Genomic DNA, 23725 nt, shown 5'->3' with positions numbered 1-23725 from the left:
TGAATGACAAAAGAGCAGAGACTTTGATTTGCTAAAATTTTTCTCCTATTTAATAGCAAATCAGCAAAACCTAAAAATATTTGGTAGAAAAATGAATGTAGGAAGTACATACTAAAATTTGTATCTTTTTAAGTCAGAAACAGAGAAATTATAATTAACTGTAGATAATCAAATTTGGGGGAGGTTTCTAACTGATAACCTCTGAGATGATTTTGAAGGTTTGCAATTCTTTCATTTAAATATCTGTGCCTTCATAATCAGAAGTTCTTGATCATTTTAGCATACCTGTGAACACCGTTTTTTATACAATTACTGAGATCTACCCTTTTAAGTATAAGCAAGGAGAAAGAAGGGAAGTTGCTGCAGTTAATTTCCCCCTTTTTCTTTTATCTCTTTGTAGGACTTACGGTTTTCCCAAAACCAGTAACTGCATTGGAATATTCATTCACTGTATCTGATCCGGAGTCCTATAAAGGGTACATTGAAGACCTTAGGAAGTTTCTAAAACGTAAGTATGTTTTCTTAAGGCATGGTAAAAGATTTTAGTTATTAGAGAAACTAGTACCAAATAATGATTGCTTTTAGAAACATCTTAGAATCTGTTTTACCTTTTATTTCTTTTCTGTTAAACACAGTCAACTGAGAGGACTTGGAAGTAGATTTTATAATTGGCATGAGCATGTTCTAACTTACGGAAAGACATAGGGGTCTAAGCCTAATGGGCAGATGATTTGACTTTTCTAAAGTAAGTATATGAGTCAAGTTTATTGAGACAGACATAATTATATCTACATTAAAAACTATTTCATAAAGCAAAACTAAATTATATAAAATAATGTTTGAACCTTTTGGATCCATTGTACTTGTGGAGGAGACAGGGAATGGTATTTATCATTAAAAAAACAAAACAAAACCAAATATCTACCACTCTGGTTTTTGGAGTTACCAGTCTGTAATGCTTTACAGTAGTCGTCCTAGCTCAGTTTTTTTCCTCCTTTTTTAACTTAACTCTGTAGTTTTAACATGCACATGAATAATCATGACATGCTCTGGCCTGTCCTTGATCACATCACCTCTTCCTCAGGCACACATATCTACATTCATTCCTTAAAACATGTAGGACCCCATTGCCAAAATGACTGATGGAGGCTTTCCTGATATAACCTGCAAGTTTGCCTGTTTCACTTTCCCTCAACTATTCCTCTACATCATGGGGACTGCTGCCTCACTTACCCTTTTATTTTATCCCAGCCTCAACTTCCCTTTTTACCAAGCTTATTCCATGGTTTCTCATTTCTAGTTTTGCCAGTACTCTAAAATCCCATACCTGTCAGAAAATGCACCTGGAAAAAGCCACATAATTCTTCTAGATGAAACCATATAATTCTTGAATGAAGCCCTTTCTTTGAGCCTACCCCCTGAACAGGCTGCTGAAGACCTTCCTCAGGACTAATCAGCGCTATGAATACTTGACCACCTCCCTCAAGTCGACCGCTCTACTGCCTGGCAGTCCCACTGAATTTTCTCTGGATAATCCTCTGAAAGGATTATTTCCAACCTCTACTCAAAACTTTAACCTGTTACCGTTCCCCCTATAACTCACCTCATATAACCTGCTTTTCTGCTTAAAGAAATAATGGAAATATTCAAGTGGTAGGAACTCCACCAGTTTCCCCATTCCCAGTAAAACAAACCAATAGTTACAGCCATTTTGTCTGGTATTTCTCCTGCTCTGATGCCATTCCTCACATTTAAGGTTATGTGTACCAGTCCTGCTTTTTGGAGCTGCTTTCAGTGTCTTGGAAGCATTATTTACTATTCCTTCTCATATATATTTAATCTCTGTTAGATCCTTCCCGTCAGCATGCGGAAGTCCTCCACTTCCTCTAATCTTAAATCAAAAACCTCTTGATCCTACACCATCCATTTGGCTGTCTTTCTAAATCTCTCCCTTGATTTTTTTTTTTTTCTTTTTAAGATTTTACTTATTTATTCATGAGAGACACAGAGAGGTAGAGGCATAGGCAGAGGGAGAAGCAGGCTCCCTGCAGGGAGCCCGATGCGGAACTTGATCCCGGACCCTGGGACCATGCTGTGAGCCACCCAGGCCTCCTCCTTTCCCCCAGCCCCCCACCCTTGATAGTTTTTTAAAGGTGTTTTTGTGAAAATATAATCCATGGTTTAAAAATCAAGTAGTAAAGGGGATCCCTGGGTGGCGCAGCAGTTTGGCGCCTGCCTTTGGCCCAGGGCGCGATCCTGGAGACCCGGGATCGAATCCCACGTCGGGCTCCCGGTGCATGGAGCCTGCTTCTCCCTCTGCCTGTGTCTTTGCCTCTCTCTCTCTCTGTGTGTGACTATCATAAATAAAAATTAAAAAGAAAAAAAGAAAAAAAAATCAAGTAGTAAAGAAAGGTCTGTAATGAAAACAGTTTTCCATCCTATTCCTTTTTAGCTGCAATTCTGTTAATTTACTCAACAAATATTTTTTGGAGAGTCTTCTTTGTGTCAAGCACTCTTCTAACTAAGTTCTATCTGTGAACACAAGAAAAATGTGTTCATGGAGCTTGTCATCCGGTGGTGCATGGGAAAGTGATGTGGAGGAGAGGGAGATGGGAGCAGTGGGAAGGGTTGCAGTTTTGAACAGGGTGGTCCAGGAAGGTCTCATGGAAAGGTGACCCTTGAGGAAGGATCTGAACATAAGGGAACTAGCCTGAGGCTTACCGTGTCCAATGTGTTCAGGGTTTATCAAGGAAGTTAAAGGGGCTGGATGAAATAAGCTAGGGTGAGAGTTGTAGGAGATGGAAGTCAGGGAAGTAAAGGACTAGGTGGTGTAGGTCCTTAGAAGCCACTGTTAAGTTCTTTGGTTTTTATGCTGACCAAGTAGAGGTTTTTAAGCAGGGAATATCATCTGATTTGAATTTTTAAAGGATCATTCAGGCTGCTTTTTTGAGACTATAGGGGGTAGCTAGTTAGGAGGCCATTACACTAATCCAGATGAGTAGAATGGTGCTGTGGCAAGAGAAGAAGCAGTGGACATTGTAATTGGATTCTGGATACATGTTCAGTGGGAAAGAACTTCATGGTTTTGATCTTTCTCTTACAGTGGTTTTTTCTGTATCTCTAAATATTATAGTTTCCTGATGGTTCTTGATTTATCACTTTTGTGCATTGTCTTTACTTCCTGCCATGAGAGATGAGAATTTACTTCACATGCCTCAGCCCTCCCTCCCACCCACCTCCACTCAGTACATTAATTGAATTACTATTTTTAGTTTTGTTATTTATACATAGTCTTTATGTCTTACTCTGTCATCTGTAGACACTCTTCTGATTTCTCTATTTGTACAATGTCATTTGAGGTATCCTCAAGTCCCTTTTTTCTGGAAAACTCAGAGCCTTTCTCCTCCTGCCATAGTTTGTATGGTAACTGGTGAGGCCTTTAACATATTCAGCTGTCATTTTGAGACTCCCTTTTATCACTTTAGTTGGATCCACTGTTTCTTGGCTTCTGGATTTTTTTCTGAATTTACCACCTAGTTTTGATGGAGTATATTTATTCTATGTAACTTCATAAGATACATGAAATGTAAATTTTGAGTCCTTTCATTTCTGAAAATAACCTAATTCTGCATTTATAGGTGATACTTCAGCTGTATAGAGAATTTTAGTTCCTTTGTATTTATTTTTTTCTCCTGCAAGGCTGTTTTTTAAATTTTGCTTTTAAATGTATTTCCGTTGGGTTCTAAAATTTGTTTTGGTTTCAGTCTCTAAAATATCACTTTACTGGTAACTTGATGGGGATCTTTCATGATAAATAAAGGCTTAAGTTCTCCAGTTCAAGGAAATTATCTTCTATTACTACTTTAATAATTTCCTCAACTCAATTTTCTGTTGGTTTTTTTTTCCTAGAATTATTCTGTTAGTTGGGTCTTGGATCTCTTGTTTTGCTCTCATTTTCTATTTTTACTGTATTATACTTTCTGGGGTCTTTTAACTCTTTAACCCTTCAAGCCTCACCCCTCGCCTTTTAACTTACAGTTGTTATTGCTGAGTTTTAGGAAAGCCTTTCTCATATTAGAAAGGTAACATTTCTTTTTAAAAGATTTGCCTTTTTTTCCCCAATAGATACCACTTAAAATTTAAAGTTTTATTTTGTTCAAATTAACCTTTTTCTTTTCAGGTCTTCTTTGTTTCTTTCCTCCTTTCCTTTTCTTCCTTCCTATTTTAGGCTTTCTTCAGGTGTATAGGGCTCTTATGTTACTCTGTCCGGGATCATTGATCTATGTCCCATCATGCCTTGGAGTTGGAGGGAGGAGGTTCTTCATAATCTGACCTCTCATCATTACAACTCCTTGCATTAAGTGGAAGGTGGCATAATACAAAACTGAACTGATGAACTGACCTATACCAAAAGGTCTATGCAGTTGAAACCCTTGGGGGAAATTGGGAAGGCCTTGAATATTTCTTGCAAAATGATCTTTATGATTGTGCCACCAAAGTCAAAAAGGAAGTGATGAATGTCATATGATACCTATTGTGTTGTAGAGTTTAACTCCATCTCCCAAATATTTGAATCCTTTAAATGAGTACATAATTCCAATTATATCCTAATTTTTTATAAATATAAGATGAAACCAAAGATTTTTGATAGTTTTTCTCCCCAAAGTAAAGATCTTTACACTTTTTAATAAATGCATTTACTTTGAAATTTTTGTTGCTGTTTTGGATTCATTTTAGGTGGCCTCTTTCTGGTACCAGTTGTACCCATACCCCAGTAGTTCTTAGGGAGGTACTGTTGAGTGTATCTTAACTCTTTCTTAGCATCTTTCAATAAACAAATTCATAGAGGGCAGGGACCACATCAGGCTTGCTCACTGTTGTGCCACTCTTGCCTAACACTGTGCCAGTATGGAGCAAACAGCCAAAAACCCGTTGTGTCTTTCTCCCTCCTTTCTTTTCACATCTCCAGGTTGTGACCATTTTATTCCTTTATCACTTGAGTTTATCTAAGATGTTACCTGTTTCTGCTAAAAAAAAAACCAAACAACCCTTCTCTAAGTTAACATTAACTCACAGGGGCCCCTTGGCACTGAGCTTTGTTCTAGTCCCTCCAGAATATACTGCCATAGCACTGTTTTTCTTTAGGCCCTTCCATTATGATTATTAGAGCTAATGTCTGTTTGTAAGGTCTGTTATACTGTAAAATCCATCATAAGGGCAGCCACAATGCCTGTGTTCTCACCACTGTATTTTCTTTATGGGAGTATAGTTGACACATAATATTACATTAGCTTCAGGTTACAACATGGTGATGTGACAAGTTTATAAGTTGTCCCCACGGCCATGAGCGTAGGAGGCATTGAAATAATACTATGGCCGTGGCTGGCGCCACCTAATGGTGACAAAAGACATTGATCTGTAATCCAGTTTTTACCATCGTTGAATACAAACAAACATCAGAACTGTTAAAGCAGGACACCTGGGTGGCTCAGCAGTTGAGCATCTGCCTTCTGCTCAGGGCGTGATCCCGGATCTGGGGATCAAATCTCACATCAGGCTCCTTGCATGGAGCCTGCTTCTCCCTCTGCCTAGGTCTCTGCCTCTGTGTCTCTCATGTATAAATAAATAAAATCTTTTTAAAAAAAAAAACAAACAGAACTGTTAAAGCTTATTAAACCTTTAAAGGAACAAACTTAACATTTTTTCCTTAGGATCATTCTAAGGAAATGTCTTTGAAAGTGTCTTTGTCTTTGAAAAGTGTTGTCAAAAAATAAAGAAAAGTGTTGTCCATCGGATGGGATGTCTTTGGTTTTATTTAAAGTCTGTTTCTGACTGATCTATGCACATGTATCTTTACTTTTTAGCATATGAGTCAGAAGAACAGAAGAATCTCACAGCCTGTTCTGATGGAGCACTTTTTGAACAGAAGGGTCCAGTTTATAGTGCATGTCAGTTTCCTCTTCCCTTACTCCAAGCATGCAGTGGTGTGGATGATCCAGATTTTGGCTACTCCAGAGGAAGCCCTTGTGTTCTTGTGAAAATGAACAGAGTATGTACATATTTTGCCACTGCTGCTTTTAGTGTCTTCTGTTAGAAAGCTGGCAACTCTTTTATCTCATTTATGGGTAACTTGCGTATAAGATTAGCCACGATAATAATTGACCTTTGGAAAATTAATACAGAAAAAATCTAAGACTGGTTCATTAAATCATGGATTAGGGAAGTAAAACAACTTTTCCCTTTTTAGTTATGTGCATCTAGGCATAGATTAATTCTTCAAGGGATAAGTATTCTGGTTGTCATGCCCAAAATCATGATTTTATTAATGTTCAGTGCTCATCTTTGTTCCAAAGTCATCACATGGGCAAGAATCACTGCTATTGATATTTTGGTTGCTACAAAACTTATCTTTTGGGAGGAATATTTACATTTTACAGGCATTTGCATGTAAAATGCATATAAATTTAAAACATAAAAAGATCCTCCCACAAAACAGATGAATAAATGTCTGTTGCCATACAGAGTTAGTTATATCTGCTACATACATGAAAGTAGCCTCATTATATAGAACTGAATAGTGCTGTATCTTAAAATGGGATTCTCCCCAACATGCATTTTGTGGAATAGATAGATGTAAGATATGGTAAGGCCCCATGGAAGCCTTGTGGAAACATATGTTGGCAGATTGACCTGATAAATCTTAATGAAAACATTTTATTATGCTTCTGCAATTCTTATTATTTGCATTAAAGATTTCTGTTTGTTTCTTGTTTTAAGGATAGCAGAGTACAATACTATGTTTTACTTGATTCTTTGGTAACTGATTTTTCTAAATTGCCCCAGTACAGTAACAAGACAGCTAACTGGTAAGATTATTTTATTGAAAAGTCCATTCTAACCCTCTAAAATAAAATTAAAAGGCAGACATAACAAGGTTTTAATACACAGAGTTGGTATTTATCTCAATCCTTCCACTCCTGGGTCCCCAGCAACAAAATAGGAAGTTCTTTTATTTATGTTTGTGATGTTTCAGTTAATCAGTTTTTCTTTACCACAGATAATTGGATTAAAACCTCAAGGAATGCCAAGGATAGAATGTACTTCAAAGGTTAGTATTCAAAAAATTAACCCAGCTTCTGTTAAAGCTTTAATAGATCTTAATATTTTAAAACAGTGATTTTTTTAGTCATTTTTTCCTCCTGTCACATGTTGAAAGTCCTCTGTAGTGCTAGTCTTAGAAGAATAAAATTCCACCAAATTTTGGGTGTAGAGCCCTTTTTTATTTGCAAATGGTAATTCAAAAAGATGTTTTCCATGTGCATGGATTTCATAGACACTGTGTTTACATTTACATATACCATATTTCATTGATTTTGAGATTCACTTTTTTTCTAGCTTAATAACACTGAAATGGGGGTTGGCCTTATAATTGCTGGTGTCTTACTAGCGTATCATGAGATTTTCTCTTTATTAATAGTAGGTAAATTGGTGTGCATCAGTGGCATCTGAGATTTCATGAAAAATGGTACATTTTCCTTAAGGTAGAGGCAGTATTTTTCTCTCCTATCCCTACTTTATTATTTTTTCTAGAGTGCTATGCAGTTTTCATCTCATAACTTCTTTTGTTTTCTCTCCATGCTGCAAGTGCAACTAAGACAAATATATAAATGATGGGTAAGAGTTCTGAGGAGAAAATGTTAAGTTCTAAATTTAATTTTATTGTTGTACAAAATTTAGCATTCCAATCCCAAATCTGTCAAAAGTATCTTACTTGAAATGTTACATTGAAAATCACTTCTAAAGTTGTTTGCGAGGCAGTTTGGTGGCTCAGTGGGTTAAGCATCTGCTCAGGTCATGATCTCTCAGCGTCCTAGGATTGAGCCCCAAGTCCGAATCCTTGCTCAGTGAGGAGTCTGCTTCTCCCTCCCCCCACCCCAACCCTGGCTTATGTGTGTGTGTGCACGCCCTCTCTCACACTCTCAATAATCTTTTTAAAAGTTGTTTGTGATGAAAACTATATTCTTTTAGCCATGAATAGATTTATTTGTGCAGAAACTTCTTATAAGAATTTTTTTTTTTTTTTAAGATTTTATTTATTCACGAGAGAGACACAGAGAGAGAGGCAGAGACACACACAGGCAGAGGGAGAAGCAGGCTCCATGCAGGGAGCCTGACGTGGGACTCGATCCCGGGTTTCCAGGATCAGGCCCTGGACTGAAGGTGGCACTAAACCGTTGAGCCACCCAGGCTGCCCTGTGCAGAAACTTCTTGCTCAGTGGTTCTCAAATTCTTTCTTGCATCAGAATCACTTGGAGGGCTTGTTGGGTCCCATTCTCAAAGTTCTGACTCAGTAGTTCTAACTAAAGTTTCCAGGTGATGGGGATAGTCTCAGGCTCTTACTTTGAGAACTTCTGCTTTAGCGTATCCTTAATAATTTCTTTTGAGGATTTATTCACTGTTTAGAATAAAAAGCCAGGAAATTCTGGTTTCTCATGTAGGTTGGAATATATGTGTATGAACCATGGGCAGTTCACTTGACCTTCTTATACACAGCCAGTGCAGCCAGTAGGTTACTTACAACCAGATGCTACATTAAGCTGAGCTTTTCTTGCTAAACAAATACTTCTGAAAAGCTAAGCATATTCTCTCATCTGGTAAGAAAACATATGGCTGCAAGCTACATTTAGAAAAAGTAACTTTTTCCTCCTTGCTTGCAGGTCTTTCCAATAGAAAGTTCCCAAGGCTTATGTGCTATACTTCAGGCAGGGAGAAGTGCTAATTTCATGACAGCATACCTGTAGGCAGGAACTTTTGCCTTTGCATGTGAGCAGACTACACAGATAAGCTTGGAGTAGTGGCTCTGTGGAGCCAACACTACTAAGAAAGGAAAACACATTTTGGCCACAAAGGCAAAAGCTTTAAACTCCTAAGATTTCAATTTTGTAAACCTTTGGCCAGTATAAACAACTCCACGTAACTGTTTTCTTGAGGTTCTACATGGATTTTTATCTATCGTGTATCCTTTGCTTCTAGAATAGTTGATGGAAATGTTAATGAAAAATTGTGGTTGATGATTCAGATTTCAGTTTGTTGTCCCTGTGTGAAGAGTTGTGTGTAAAGAACGTAAAATAATCGAAGTAGATGGGGATTTTGTTTATTTATAGAATAGGTTTGTTTTTAGAAAGCTTGTAAAACTTTTTGTTGTACTTCTAGGCTAGTCATCAGGTGGAGTGCATATGTTTTAGAGGTGTGGCTCTGCAGAACAGAGGGGAACATTTACTGTAGACCATCCTAGTGGCTATTAGCATTACATTTGTCTATATCAAGTGTTCTTTAAATTCTTTAGTTGACTTTTTATGTAATACATTTTTTTATATCTCATATTCTTAAGTTTGATTGGCTTTGTTTTATACAAAAGTCCTGAAAATACCAAAATAATTAAAAGAAGCTTCTAGGCATTTAATTTAAAAGATGGTTCCTACAAAAGATGGAATATTCATTTAGGAAAATGCAGGAGAAAAGAATTGGTAAATGCTACTCAGAGATAACCACTGCTTAGAACATTTGGTTTGTGTTCAGGTCTTTTAAGGGTGGTGAGTGTGTATAAGAAAATACACTCATTTTAAAACTATGACAGGTATGCTTCACCCTAAAGTATCATTATTCAGATATGCATTTCAATATTCGTAAATTCTCAATGTTTATTTTTACAGAAGGTATAAAGTTCAAGTAAAAGCTTGCCAACAACAACAAAAGCTTGCCAACATTACGGTTTTGGTACAAACCAAGAGAACAGTTAAGAGTCCATCACATCTGGGTGATCTTGAGCATGTGATTTTAACTGAGCCTCAGTTCCCCCTCTTTGTAATTGATCCTGCCCATAGAAGGCTCTTGGGTCCAAATGAATTTAATATAAGTGTGGTGTCTGGCTAGAAGTACCAGTAATCCACAGAAAACCTTTATATCTTGGGGGAACATCTACTTCTGTGAATTAAGCTCATGTGTTAAGAGAAAAGCAATTAATACAGAAAGGCACTCATCACAATGATTTTTTTTTTTTTTTTTTTTTTTTTTTTACAGAGTACAAATGTAGGGTAGAAATGGTTTCTACAATTTTTTTTAGTCTTGTTATCTCCTGTTCTTCCCACCTATGTTTGACCTGGATCATCAGAACTTGCCCATTTTGTGGGGTATCGTCGCTCCGCATTGTGCTATCTTGCTATGTTACTTGTCTGTTACATGTGCTACTCCTGGAGTTACATAAGCGGAGTAGGACTTCTCCTTAGAGAAGATACTAGTTTTGCTATAGTGTTTCCTGTGTGCTTTCAAAAATAGAAATTAGTGTGTTTAAAACTAGAATTCAAGCATTTACTGACGTTTTAATTCATGCTTACTAAACTTGCACTGATCTTAGTCATCTACTGTGTGTTATAGTCATTAAAATTAATCCCGTTCGTAATGTGTTACCTGAGAATTCTTGTTATCAAGAAGAATAGAAATAATAGCATGAATGAGTTGGATTATGGATGATTTGTCACATTTACTAGTTTAAATATATGGAATATGTATGATTCAGTAAATTTCAGGACTTTGATTTTGCATGTGTTCATAAATTAAAGGGTATTTTTAAAAGATTTTATTTATTTATTCATGAGAGAAAGAGAGAGAGAGAGGCGGAGAAGCAGGCTCCTTGCAGGGAACCTGATGTGGGACTCGATCCCAGGTCTCCAGAATCAGGCCATGGGCTGAAGGCGGTGCTAAACCGCCGAGCCACCCAGGCTGCTCAATTTTAGGGTATTTAAATCAGTTAAGAAGAGTTTAAAAAAAAAAAAGCTTTGCTTGGAGTACCTTAAATTTTTCCTAATAGTTTTTGGTAGGTGCATCATAGTTTCCCCTTCTGGCTACCCTAACAGTTACTAATCACAGGAAACTTTGGGACCTTCTGCCTCCCAAGCCTGAATCCTGCATTCTATAGTATGGCAGCCATTGTTTACAGTCTGGAAGCACAGTATTTTAAATCCTTTCAGGAATGCATTGGTCCCATACAGACTGCTGTATTCCTGCTATCAGTGGCTGGAGAAACTGGCATTTGGTAGTTGGAAGACAGATAAGATTTTCAGACAGTGAATGAACAGCTCTGACTCTAAGAAGGGATTCTCCTGGAAAAGCATGTAGGCTGTACCAGGAAATGTAAGAAGAGTTAAGACAGTTTGTGTCAAAGAATTCAAATCAAGATTAATAGGTCTGTTCTCAAAAATGTCATTAATGCAATTGGAACAGCATTGTAGGATTACTATATACAGTTGATACTGCCTTTATATTTTTAAGTTGTTTTTTGTGACCTAAAAAGGAATTTTTCTTGTTTTCTACTTTAGAGTGAAAACACAGCAACTCTGTCAACTTACCCCTTCAATGGAGTTATAGATTTAAAATATTTTCCATATTATGGGAAAAAACTGCATGTAAGTACTTAGAAGTTTGTACGTGGTTGTAAATGTCACTTGTCTGGGGTAGACAGGCCCTGGCCTGTGTAACTTGTGCATCCTCTGTTCTGGTCTCTAAATATAAATGGTGATGCCAAGTAGAGATCCCACATCTCCAGCCAAAATGTAAAACCCAAGCAGATAAAGGATGGTTATTTTCAAAATGCCCTTTTCTCTTTCATTACTTAGAATGTGGGTAGAGTATACACAGAGGTGAAAAAACAGTACAAAGAATTCCTGTAGACTTTTTCCAGATTTCCCAAATGTTAATATTTTACCTCATTTGTATCCATTTATGTTTAATATTTTTCCTGAACCATTTTGGACTAAGTTATAAACATAGTGCCTCTTTACACTAAATGCTTGTTTTCTTTTCCTAAAAATAAGGACATTCTATATGACCATAACTGAGTTATCAAAGGAAACTAACATTGATATAATGCTATCATCCAGTCTGCAGACATTGTTGAAGTTTTGCCAGTTGTTCCAATAATGCCCTTTCTTGCAAATTCCTGGTACAAGAGATCTTTAGTCACAACCTGGAGCAGTTCCTCTGTGTCTTGCCCTTGTGCTCTTCAAAAATGAGCACAGGACTTTTTTTGGCCTATTTTGTTTGTTCCTTAATTTGAGTTTGCCTGATGTTTTTCACGATTAAATGTAGATTGTACGTTTTTGGCAAGAATGCCTCAGAAGAAATGTTTTCAGAATAGCCTAGCAAGAGAGATGTGGCTATGATTGGTCACGTGAGTGGTCAGGTAACCGTGAACACTGGGTTCCGGTGGCATCAGCCAGGTTTCTCCGCTGTCAGGTTGCTTTATTTTCTTTTGTAACCAGCAAGTATGTCGTGGAGAGAGTACTTTAAGAGTCTCTACAATTCTGTTTCTCCTCCAGTTTTAAGCACGTTGGTGATTCTTGCCTGAATCAGCTACTAATAGGCTTGTTCCCAGATTTTTTTTCCCCTTTTTCCCCTCCATTTAGTTGGCATTCTGCTCTGAGAAAGAGCTTTGCCTTCTCCACCATTTATTTACATCCCTGTATTCTCATGGACTCTTCTTACCTGTTACTGTTTGGTGCTAAAATTGTCTCCGATTTGGCCAGTGAGACACTTAGGCAGACTCTTACATCCTTTAGACATGCTCTTGTGCTGCTTTGAGCACCTGTCTACTTTCTGGCACCACAAGATACTCTGCATTCATCTTGTACTTTCTCTGCCTCCATCCTAGAATCAGCCCCCAGTTCCTTTTAGTGAAGAAATGTGTCTAGAAACCACACTGATAATACAGTTAGGAATATATTTGCATGAAATTACAGAATCAGTAAGGGAGTCCTTGGGTAAAGGGGAAACTCAAACTAAGATTATAGAATATCTAAAAACTGGTAACAAGACACAACCTAATTACAAGATATATTTAAAGCAGTGCTCGCAGGAACTGTCTACATCCATAAAAATTCAATTGAAAATAACAATAGAAAGTAGGTATTATTAATTAAAACTTGTTTTTAAAGTTTTACAGAATAAACTCCTGATAAAAGTGTAAATGAAGTTACTATAGAACAGGAGTTTCATGTATTTTCCTTTATTTGCCAGGTGAGTTATCTGCAGCCATTAGTTGCTGTCCAGGTCTCCTTTAATGCGACCAGCAGTACCACAAATGAAGTAACAGTCGAGTGCAAGATTGATGGATCACCCAACCTAAAAAACCAGGATGATCGTGACAAGTTTTTAGGACGAGTTGTGTTCAAAGTCATAGCACGTGCATAGTAGGAGTTAGGATATCTCCACAGAGTAAATGTTGTGTTGTCTGTCTTCATTTTGTATCAGCTGGACCTGCCCGTCTAGAATTATGAGACCACCTTGGAGAAAGGTGGGGTGTGGTACATGACCTTGGGGTAACATCATAATGTGCTTTCAGATCATAGTGTTCAGTGTCCTCTCAAGTAACTGCCTGTTGCCTCTGCTGCCTTTTGAACCAGTGTACAGTCGCCAGATAGGGACCATGAACACCAAATCTGAATAGTATGGGGGTCTTGTCTTATTTTTATGTGGTTTAATTGCCAAGTGTCTAAAGCTTAATGTGCTGTGCTATGTAAATATTTTATAGATTTAACACTGGTTAACTGTCCTATTTTGATGCCAGCAAAGTTTTAGGGATAAAATGGTACCTGAACATCATCAAGTGACTTTCTAGCTGTAAGAAATGTGGTGGGGGGGGGGAGATGTTCTGTATGTGAGGAGAAAAAAAATAAAAGTGGATTTGAAAGGTTGACTTGATGTTTTGTAAAATTATTTTTTACATGCTGAGTTAGTCTGTGGATCTTCTTGATTAAGAGCACAAACTTTATGTTGTAAAACATGTAAAAAATATATATACGATGGGATTATTTTTAGTGCTGGAACTAAATCTCTTATAAAGTATTTTAGACCATAGGTGAAACAGCATTTTTAAGTTAGCCACTATGAATATGCACCTAATTTTTTTATGAAATTAAATTCATATGATTTAAATTGTACAATAGTTTGTGAAATATCTTGTTACTGCTTTTATTTAGCAGACTGTGGACTCTAATAAAAAATATAAATTGTGAAATATAAAAACTTGGAACTTATTCAAAGCTTCAAACCAGTTTTATTTCAGCATCCTTTGACTAGTGTTGTGAAATATTTTCTCCTATCAGTGGGTACTGGAACGATTGTCATATTGTTACCTGCTTTCTCCTCTACTGAAAAAGATGTGCTTCCTATGTGATCGGTGGTTTAAGCCAATTTTTAATTCTTACCCTAAAAAGGCCAAAGCTTACATTCATGGTTTTCTTTGTGTTGGTACAAGCCAGGATGAATGGGACACAGCCCAGCGGGATCTCTGCCACTAAGATCTTAGTGATAACAACATCTTTGCAACTAAAAATGATTCTTGGAGCTATTAATAGAGCAAACGTATGGGGGCTTTGATTTTCCTTCCTGCCCTGTCTCTTAAGAGTGCGATACCACTTTAAAAATGCTACAATACTAGAGCGTCACTTCAGCTGGTTCAATGTGAAAAGGTTTTCAGTTTTGACTCCTGTGGAATTCATATTATATATTCCTTTAAATTAGTATTTTTGGGTCTTTGAAGTATAATGGAAGTTCTGTTTCAATTAGCTTAGATAAAATCAGACTTGTTCTCAGAACATGAAACAAGAATGGAGATATCCCAAATGGGTAGTGGATTTTGGGGAGAATAAAAATGAGACCTACACGGAAGTCACTAAATGATATTTGCACTTTGCTGGTTGAGGAGTTTGGGAACCCCCTGACTCCTCTGTGGCCACAGCTGACCTACCTAAGTCTTCCTGGCTCTTTCCTACTGAAATTAGGGGGTTTAACAACTATCACAGGCCTGCTGAGTGGCAGGTAATGATGTGCCAGACTGAGAATATAGAGACAAAGACATGGTCTCTCGAAGATGAGAAGGAAATGGAACAGGCTCTGGGACAAGATACAGTGGGAAAGTTACGGTAATGGCTGTTGTGTGCAAGAGCCCAAGGAGGTGGGGTGACTGCCCTGCAATGGTCCCTTTCAAGAGGCAAGTGTTACATGGAGGGGAGGATCAAAAGGAGCTGGGCCAGCATGATACAGATGAAAAGCTTGGGAATGAAAAGGACTCTGGACACAATGAGTCTGCATTTCTGCTTCATTTCACATTTTCCTCACAACTTCACCAGATATCTTAACATGCGGATTCTGATTCCATAGGAAATTGTTGGATATGGTCTCTAAGTCACAGCTTTGCTGCTTATTCCTAGACCACAGTCTGAATAACAAGAGACCAGAGGACTAAGACAACCAGATTTGCTTCCTTGGCCATGGAGTCTAGCACTGGTTTGACTACTGGATGGAGAAGTCTCAACTGTCAGTTGTCTTTAGCTGATACTTAAATTCAGGAGGTTGGGGGAAAAGGGTCCAAGATGGCAAAGTAGGAAGACCCTTAACTCTCCTCCACAGGCATAACCAAATCTACACATATTTATAGAGCAAGTTCTCCTGAAGACCGCTAACTTGAGAGCTGCACGTGGAAAATTATAAGAAGGACCAGCCCGTGACAAAGGGAAACCCTGACACTGCTGCAGTGGGGTGGAATGCTTATGTAAGACTGCACAGATTGGTTTGCCTGGGGGCACAGAGGAAAAAGCTGCCATTTAAACGAGCAACTAGAATATAAAAATCACAGCACTGAAACCCTACCTAACAGAAGGGCACTTTTGGAACTAGGGTAGGTGGGTGATCACTACCATTTACAGTCCCCCCTCCACCTTGATACTACAGACAGGAGCGGAGTGCAGGCACTGTGATCAGTGTGTCCGTGAACTCTGACCCCTCATACCCACCAGCCCAAGACCATCCATGTGCATACCAGGAGACCTGCAGTCGCTGCTCACTACAATACCTGTCTCTCCAAGGTGACAGGTCCCCGCATCCTGGAACACTCCAGACACCTGGCCAGAGCACTCCCAATGCAGAGAGCCACCAGGACCTCCAGGCTCCTGCTCACTTTGGCTCTAGCCACCCACACACATACGCCCCTGGCCTGTAGTACACATAGGCTCCAACCTCCCCACCAAAGTACCACCTAAGGGGAGTACCCCAGGACATCCTGATGTGTACACTTTAACTTCAGCTGTCCTGCCAGACAGCTCCAGGGTGCCCTCTGGAGAGCCCCAGGACTGCCATAGCCTGTACCAATGTCCACTTTAGCTATACTGCCATAGTTTCTGGAGATCCACAGGACCACCCTACCCCATGCTCACTTCAGCATCCCACCAAGGGCAACCGCATCATGGAGTGCCCCAGGAACCCAGCCCACGCCACTGCAACTCTGGGCAGACAGCCAAAGTTGCCAGGCCCACACAGCCTACACAAGCGGACAACCACACACAAGACCATTTCTTCAAATTCAGGAGAAGTAGTTGGATTTCTAATTCAGAGAAACCCAGAGTCCAGCAAAAGGAGAGGAATATGCTTCCTATGAAAGAGCAAGAAAAAGCCACAAAAGAAAAAAACTAAAAAGGAGAGAACCAATCTACTGATACAAAGTTGAAAGTAGGAGACCTGGGTGGCTCAGCTGAGTGCCTTTTGCTCGGGTCAAGATCTTGATATCCTGGGATCGAGTCCCACATTGGGCTCCCCACACGGAGCCTGCTTCTCCCTCTCCCTAGGTCTCTGCCTCTCTCTGTCTCTCATGAATAAATAAAATCTTAGGGGAAAAAAAAATTCAAAGTAATGGTCAAACGTGCTCACTGGACTGGAGAAAAGAGTGGATATATTCACAACCTCAACAGAATACTAAAAACTAATCGCAGTTGAGTAAAATAAGTTGAAAAATATGCTAGAAGGAACCAACGGAATAGATGCAGAAGAACCCATCAGTGATCTAGAAGACGAGGAAACACAAAACTAAAAGCCCCTCAAAATAAGAAAAAGGTGGGGGGAGGAGTTAAGGTGGAAGAGTAGAAGGGGGACTCTGCCTCTTCCTCGCTCAAACACAGCAGGTCGATCCCGCAGGGTTCTGAACACCCAGGAAATCCGAGGACTGAAGAAACCGCACGACTAGATGGAGGGGACGGGAAGGTGGGAGGTGGGGGTTGGGGGGGGTGCTGTAGGGGGGAGCCCGATCCCGGAGGCGGGGAGGGCACCGCACAGGAAACCCCCCACAACAGGGTGGGGAGCGCTGCTCCCGTGGAGGCCGAGGCGGGGGCCTCTTGGTCCCAGGCTCCCCTGGTGGCCTGGCGAGCCCTTCCTCCTCCTCTTGGAGAGCATCTGGGAGGGGGGCGGCCTCTCTCAGGAGCCAGAGCCCACAGGGGCCGGGGCTGCCCCGCCCGAGCTGAGCCCCTGCTCTGGCTCCTTGCTGTGCTGTCCCGGGGACCCCAGGAGCTCCCGCACCCACCGCAGCGGGCGACGCCCCCCAGAGGTCAGCAGGTCTGCACCGCGCCGGCCCTAAGCGGCGGAGGGGGAGATCCAGCGGAGCCCGAGCTAAAACAGGGGCCCGCGCAGGCTGAAGGCAGGGGCCTGAAGGAGCCCGGCACGCACGACGGTCCGCAGGGCCACCGGCCGCACGAGCTCCCGCTCGGGACCAGGGAGCTGGCGCAAGGCATCTTTACCCCCGGGCATTAGCACGGGCTTCGGTGAGCGGCAGTGAGAGGCCTGCGCCCCTCACTCCAGGCCCGGCCCCCTCCCTGGCCGCGGGTACTTGGGAACTAGGCCTCGTGTGCCCGGGAGTCACAGCAAGAGCAGGCCTCTCCCCCAGGAGAGCGGCACGCACACCCCCCCACACACACACCCTACCTCTCTCTGGCCTGCGCCAAGTGTACTGGGCACAGAGCGCTGCACAGCTTCAGCTCTAGGGGAAATTTATTTAAAAAAAAAAAAAAGGCTAGATCTTAAGATTTTATTTGGCAGAGAGAGAGAGAGAGCACAAGCAGGGGGAGAAGCAGGAGGAGAGGGAGACGCAGGTTCCCGGCTGAGCAGGGAGCCCAATGCAGAGCTCAGTCCCACGACCCTGAAATCAATGACCTGAGCCACCCAAGTGCCCCAAGATCTAGCTTCTTTTAGCAAATAGACCAAAACATACCTGGTTAACACTCACCACAGTGGTCAAGGGGTCCAAATAGTCCACACTGCAGGCAAGGAGAAACTACAGAAGACTGGCCCTAGGGGAAGAACAGCTAAAACACAACAGCAGAGTACACCCAGCACACCAGAAACGCTTCCTGAAATGTCAGGCCCTGGACAGCATAGGATCTCTTAATATAGCCCTTACTTGCAGAAGCAGGAAACCTAGCAGGCTTCCCCAACACAGAAGACAGAGACCTAGACAGAATGCCAAGCTGGAGGAACTCATCCCAAAAGAACAAGAGGAGGTCACAGCCAGGGAGCTAATGAAAACAGACATAATATGCCTGAAATATTTAAAACAACTAATCAGGGATCCCTGGGTGGCGCAGCACTTTGGCGCCTGCCTTTGGCCCAGGGCGCGATCCTGGAGACCCGGGATCGAATCCCACATCGGGCTCCCGGTGCATGGAGCCTGCTTCTCCCTCTGCCTATATCTCTGCCTCTCTCTCTCTCTCTCTCTCTCTCTGTGACTATCATAAATAAATAAAAATTTAAAAAAATTTTAAAAAAAAATAAATAAATAAAACAACTAATCATGAGGATACTAGCTGGGCTTGAGAAAAGCATAGGAATCACCAAGGAGTCCCTTACCACAGAGATAAAAGACCTAAAAACTAGTCAGGCCAAAATAAAAAATGCTATAACCAAGATGTAAAACCGACTGGACATAATAACCACAAGGGTGGAAAAAGCACAGGAATGAATGTGACAAAGATTATGACAAATAATGAAGCTGAAAAGAAAGAAAAATATTGGATCATGAATGTAAACTTAGGGAACTCAGCAACTCCATAAAGCATAATAACATTTGTATCAATGGAGTCCCAGAAGAAGAGAGGTGAAAAGGAACAGACAGTTTGAGAAAATGATAGCTGAAAACTTCCTTAATCTGGGGAAAGGGGACGCATGGGGGGCTCAGCGGTTAAGTGTCTGCCTTTAGCCCAGGGCGTGATCCTGAAGACCCGGGATCGAGTCCCGCATCGGGCTCCCTGCGTGGAGCCTGCTTCTCCCTCTGCCTGTGTCTCTGCTTCTCTCTCTGTGTCTCTCATGAATAAATAAAATCTTAAAAAAAAAAAAAATCCAGGAAAGGAAACAGACATCCAAATCCGGGAGGCACAGAGAACTCTCATCAAAATCAACAAAAGCAGGCAAACACTGAGACAGTGTAGTAAAATTTGCAAAATACAGAGAGTAAAAAAAAATAAAATAAAAAATCAATAAATAAAAAATCAATAAATAAATACAGAGAGTAAGGAGAGAATCCTGAAAGCAGCAAGGGAAAAGAAATTCCTAATCTACAAGGGAAGACAAAAATGTTAGCAGTAGATCTTTCCACAGAAACTTGGCAGGCCAGAAGAAAGTAGTGTGATATATTCAACATGCCGAATGGGAAAAATATATAGCTAGAAATACTTTTTCCAACAAGGCTGTCATTCAGAATAGAAGGAGAGATAAAGAATCTCCAAAACAAAAACTAAAGGAGCTTGTGACCATTAATCCAACCCTGCATGACATATCTTTCAGTAGGAAAGAGAGCCCAAAAGTAACAAAGACCAGAAAGGAACAGAGAAAATCTCCAGAAAAACCAACTTTACAGGTAATACAATGGCATATCAATACTCACTCTGAATTTAGATGGACTAAATGCTCCAGTCAAAAGACATGGGGTAAAAAAGCAAACCACAAGATTAAAACAAAACAAAACAAAATAAAACCAAGACCCATGTATATGCTGCCTATAAGAGATTAATTGTAGACCAAAAGATACTTCCAAGGGCACCTGGGTGGCTCAGCTGTTTGAGCATCGTCCAATTCTTGGTTTCATCCCAAGCCATGATTTCATGAGTTGTGGGATTGAGCCCTGTTTGGCCTCCACACTCACCAGGGAATCTGCTTGGAGATTCTCTCCCTCTGCCCCTCCCCTCACTCACATGTGTGTATATTCGTGTTCTCTCTCTCTCTCTCTCTCAAATAAATAAATAAATCTTAAAAAAAAAAAAAAGACACCTCCAGATTGAAAGAGAGGATAGGAGTGCAAGGGTGGCTCAATTAAGTGTCCGACTCCTGATCTCAGCTCAGGTCTTAACCTGAGGGTCATGCGCCTGAGCCCAGTGTTGTTCCACACCCAGAGTGGAGTCTACATGGGAAAAAAAAAAAAAAGCGAGGGGATGGAGAACCATGTGTCATGCTAATGGACACCAAAAGAAAGCTGGAGCAGGGTGTCTGGGTGGCCCAATTAGGCATCTGTCTCTTGATTTTTGCTTGAGTCATGATCTCAGGGTTATTGTGGGATGGAGCCCTCAGCACAGAGTCTGCTTGAGATTCTCTCCCATCTCCCTCTGCATCTCCCCACGCTCATACTCTAAAATAAATAAATCTTGGGGCACCTGAGTGGTTCAGTAGTTGAGCCTCTGCCTTTGGCTTAGGTCATGATCCCGGGCTCCTGGGATCAAGTCCTGCATCAGGCTCCCCACAGGGAGTCTGCTTCTCCCTCTGCCTATGTCTCTTCCTCTCTCTTGTCTCTCATGAATAAATAAAATCTTTAAAAAAAAATCTTTAGAAAGAAATATAGCCAGAGTAGCCATACTTATATCAAACTAGGTCTCTTTTTTTTTTAAAGATTTATTTGAGGGGATCCCTGGGTGGCGCAGCGGTTTAGCACCTGCCTTTGGCCCAGGGCGCGATCCTGGAGACCCGGGATCAAATCCCACATCGGGCTCCCGGTGCATGGAGCCTGCTTCTCCCTCTGCCTATGTCTCTGCCTCTCTCTCTCTCTGTGTGACTATCATAAATAAATAAAAATTTTAAAAAAAAGATTTATTTGAGAGAGAGAGAGAGAGAACATGCAAATGGGAGGAGGGGCAGAGAGAGAGAATCAAGCAGACTCCTTGCTGAGTGTGGACCCCAATGCAGGGCTCAATCTTATAACCCATGAGATCATGACCTGAACCAAAACAAAGTTGGACATTCAACCAACTGAGCCACCCAGGCACCCCCCAGACAAACTAGATTTTAAATCAAAGACTGTAACAACACTATATCACAATAAAGGGGTTTAGTCAATAAGAAGATCTAACAATTGGGAACACCTTTGGCTCAGGGCATGATCCCAGTCCAAGGATTGAGTCCTGCATCAGGCTCCCTGTGAGGAGCCTGCTTCTCTCTCTGCCTGTGTCTCTGCCCCTCTCTGTCTCTCATGAATAAGTAAAATCTTTACTTATTTTAAAATTCAAAAAAAGAAGAAGAGGAAGGTCTAACAAGTGTAAACATTTATGCCCCCACTTGGGAGCACCCAAATATATAAACCAATTAATAACAAACAAACTCATTGATAACAATACCATAACAGTAAAGGACTTTAACACCCCATTTACAGCAATGGACAGATCATCTAAGAAAATTAACAAAGAAACAATAGCTTTGAATGACACACTGGATCAGATGGACTTAAATACATTCAGAACATTTCATCGTGAAGCAGAACGCAGTCTTTATAACGCCTACGGAGTGTTCTCCAAAACAGGTCACATACTGGGTCACAAACCAGACCTCAACAAGTACAAAACGACTGAGAATATACCATGTGCATTTTCAAACCACAACGCTATGAAACTTGGAATCAAACACAAAAAATTTGGAAAGACCACAAATTCATGGAGGTTAAAGAGCGTCATACTAAGGAATGAATGCGTCAACCAGGAAATGAAAGAAATTTTAAAAATACACAGAAGCAAATGAAAACATAACAGTCCAAAACACTTGGGTTGCAACAAAAGTAGTCATAAGAGAGAGGTACATAGCAATTCAGGCCTACCTGAAGAAGCAAGAAAATTTTCAAATACAGGACTTAACCTTACACCTGAAAGAACTAGAAAAGGAATAGGAAATAAATCTAAAATCAGAAGGGAAGTAATAAAGATTAAATAAATAAACAGATCAATGAAACTAAGAGCTGGTTCTTTGAAATAATAAAATAGATAAACCCCTAGCCAGAGTTATCAAAAAGAAAAGAGAAAGGACCCAAATAAATAAAATAACAAATGAAAGAGGAGACGGGGCACCTAGGTGGTGCGGTTGGTTAAGCATCCCCGACTCTTGGTTTTGGCTTAGGTCATGATCTCAAGGTTGTCAGATCGAGCCCCTGCATCAAGGCTCTGCACTCAGTATGGGGTCTGCTTGGGTTTCTCTCGCTCTCAAATAAACATTTAAAAATAGAGAGATCATAATCAACACCACAGAAATACAATTATAAGAATATTTTGAAAAATCAGGATGCCTGGGTGGCTCAGCAGTTGAGCGTCTGCCTTTGGCCCAGGGTGTGATCCTGGTCCTGGGGCTCCCTGCATGGAGCCTGCTTATCCCTCTGCCTGTGTCTCTGCCTCTCTGTCTCTCATGAATAAATAAACAAAAAAGAGGAAAAATCATATGTCAACAAATTAATCTGGAAGAAATAAATAACTTCCTAGAAACCTACTGACTACCAAAACTGAAACAGGAAGAAATAGAAAACCTGAAAAGACCGATAACCAGCAAAGAAGTTTAAATAGTAATAAAAAAAATCTCCCAAGAAACAAAAGAGGAGATGATGTTTGCTAATGATATACCTGCTAAGGGAGTAATACCCAAAATATATAAAGAACTTGTTCAACTCAACACCAAAGAAACAAGTAGTCCAATTATCAAATGAGCAGGGTACCTGAATAGACATTTTTCCAAAGAAAACATATAGAGTGTCAATGGATGCATGAACAGATGCTCAACATCACTAATCACCGGGGAAATGCAAACCAAAGCCACCATGAAATATCACCTCACGCCTGTCCAAATGGCTAGAATCAAAAAACAAAGTAAAAACAAGAAGTGATAAGTATTCACTAGGACATGGAGAAAAAGGAACCCTCGTGCACTGTTGGCAGAGAATGTAAATTGGCACAGCCACCGTAGAACAGTATGGAGGAGGTTCTTCAAAAAATTAAAGAGTAATACATGCGATCCAGTAATCCCTACTACTGGGTATTTACCCAAAGAAAACAAAATTATTGATTCCAAAAGATACATGCACCCCTATACTTAATTCAGCATTATTTACAATAGCCAAGACATGGAAGCAACCGAAGTGCCCACTGAGTGATGAAGAGACAAAGTAGATGTTTATTCTTTCTCTCCCTCCCTCCCTCTCTCTCTCTCTCTCTCTCTCTCTCACACACACACACACACACACACGCACAATGGAGTACCACTGAGCTATAGAAAAGAGTGAATTCTTACCATTTGCCACTAGTAAGTGAAATAGTAAGAGAGAAAGAGATAAATACCATCGGACTTCACTCATATGAAATATAAAATATAAAATGGGAAAAAAAAATATAAAATGGGGGCACCTGCGTGGCTCAGGTGGCTAAGCATCTGCCTTTGGCTCAGGTCATGATCCCAGGGTCCTGGGATCGAATCCCATGTGGGGCTTCCTACTCAGCGAGGAATCTGCTTCTCCCTCTCTCTACCCCTCCCCCTGCTCATGGTCTCTATCTCACATTCTCTCGCTCTCAAATAAAATTTTTAAAATATGTATTTATTTATTCATGAGAGACGCACA

General features: G+C 40.5%; 1 protein-coding gene across 2 annotated transcripts in view; it reads left to right on the top strand.

The window, feature by feature from the left end:
• ATP1B3 (ATPase Na+/K+ transporting subunit beta 3) overlaps positions 1–14090 on the top strand; it is a 42810-nt gene extending 28720 nt beyond the window's left edge. For both annotated transcript variants that reach the window (XM_072792441.1, XM_072792440.1), the window contains 5 exons: positions 401–508; positions 5865–6049; positions 7058–7108; positions 11376–11462; positions 13072–14090. In XM_072792441.1, coding sequence (XP_072648542.1) covers positions 401–508; positions 5865–6049; positions 7058–7108; positions 11376–11462; positions 13072–13245 — 605 coding nt within the window. In that variant the 3' untranslated portion in view covers positions 13246–14090. The remainder of the gene's footprint in view (positions 1–400; positions 509–5864; positions 6050–7057; positions 7109–11375; positions 11463–13071) is intronic.
• The last annotated feature ends 9635 nt before the right edge of the window (positions 14091–23725 follow it).

This window comes from Canis lupus, chromosome 22, assembly GCF_048164855.1.
Source record: "Canis lupus baileyi chromosome 22, mCanLup2.hap1, whole genome shotgun sequence".
NCBI classification, from domain to species: Eukaryota; Metazoa; Chordata; class Mammalia; order Carnivora; family Canidae; genus Canis; species Canis lupus.
This window is presented reverse-complemented; position numbering and strand designations above follow the sequence as displayed.